At 66.2% G+C, this 942-nt stretch overlaps 1 protein-coding gene across 1 annotated transcript in view; it reads left to right on the top strand.

The window, feature by feature from the left end:
- Abca2 (ATP binding cassette subfamily A member 2) overlaps positions 1-942 on the top strand; it is a 15,957-nt gene that overhangs the window by 13,701 nt on the left and 1,314 nt on the right. The window contains exons 43-47 of the mRNA XM_010608957.3: positions 16-150; positions 245-348; positions 431-523; positions 607-709; positions 780-938. Of these exons, the coding sequence (XP_010607259.1) occupies positions 16-150; positions 245-348; positions 431-523; positions 607-709; positions 780-938 (594 nt within the window). The remainder of the gene's footprint in view (positions 1-15; positions 151-244; positions 349-430; positions 524-606; positions 710-779; positions 939-942) is intronic.

Raw genomic sequence — 942 nt, 5'->3', positions numbered from 1 at the left:
TGACGGCCTTGCCAGGTGGTGAAGTGGGCACTGGAGAAGCTGGAGCTGGCCAAGTGTGCGGACAAGCCGGCCGGCACCTACAGCGGCGGCAACAAGCGCAAGCTGTCCACCGCCATCGCGCTCATCGGGTACCCCGCCTTCGTCTTCCTGGTGAGTCCCCGCCCGTGCCCCTGGCGAGCGTGGCCGGAGAGGAGGCCGGTGGGTCTGGGGGGCCGAGCAGTGGACTGAACCGACGCCACCCCAGGACGAGCCCACCACTGGCATGGACCCCAAGGCACGGCGCTTCCTCTGGAACCTCATTCTCGACCTCATCAAGACAGGGCGCTCAGTGGTGCTGACGTCACACAGGTGTGCCTTATGCCCCCTCCCGGTCCGCCACCTGCCCGGGCCCTGCACCCCTTCGGTGCCAGCTGCGCGTGTCTGCCCACAGCATGGAGGAGTGTGAGGCCCTGTGCACGCGGCTGGCCATCATGGTGAACGGGCGCCTGCGCTGTCTGGGCAGCATCCAGCACCTAAAGAACAGGTGAGTGTGGGTGGGGTCTGCAGCAGGTAGGGCAGGAGCCGCAGCGGCCCACGGAGCTCTTGGCCAAGGGCCTCTTCCTCCAGGTTCGGGGACGGCTACATGATCACGGTGCGGACCAAGAGCAGCCAGAGCGTGAAGGACGTGGTGCGGTTCTTCAACCGGAACTTCCCAGAAGCCGTGCTCAAGGTGGGTGGGTCGGGGCGGCCGGGGCAGCGCCTGCCGGGGCAGCTCCCGACCTCACATCTCCCATCCCTAGGAGCGACACCACACGAAGGTGCAGTACCAGCTCAAGTCGGAGCACATCTCACTGGCCCAGGTGTTCAGCAAGATGGAGCAAGTGGTGGGTGTGTTGGGCATCGAGGACTACTCGGTCAGCCAGACCACGCTGGACAATGTGAGCGCGCCCAGGACGTCTGCCC

This window comes from Fukomys damarensis, unplaced genomic scaffold (assembly GCF_012274545.1).
Source record: "Fukomys damarensis isolate Sample0158 unplaced genomic scaffold, DMR_v1.0_HiC HiC_scaffold_36, whole genome shotgun sequence".
Classification (NCBI taxonomy): Eukaryota; Metazoa; Chordata; class Mammalia; order Rodentia; family Bathyergidae; genus Fukomys; species Fukomys damarensis.
Note: the sequence above shows the minus strand (reverse complement) of the source record. Positions and strands in the feature narration are given on the sequence as shown.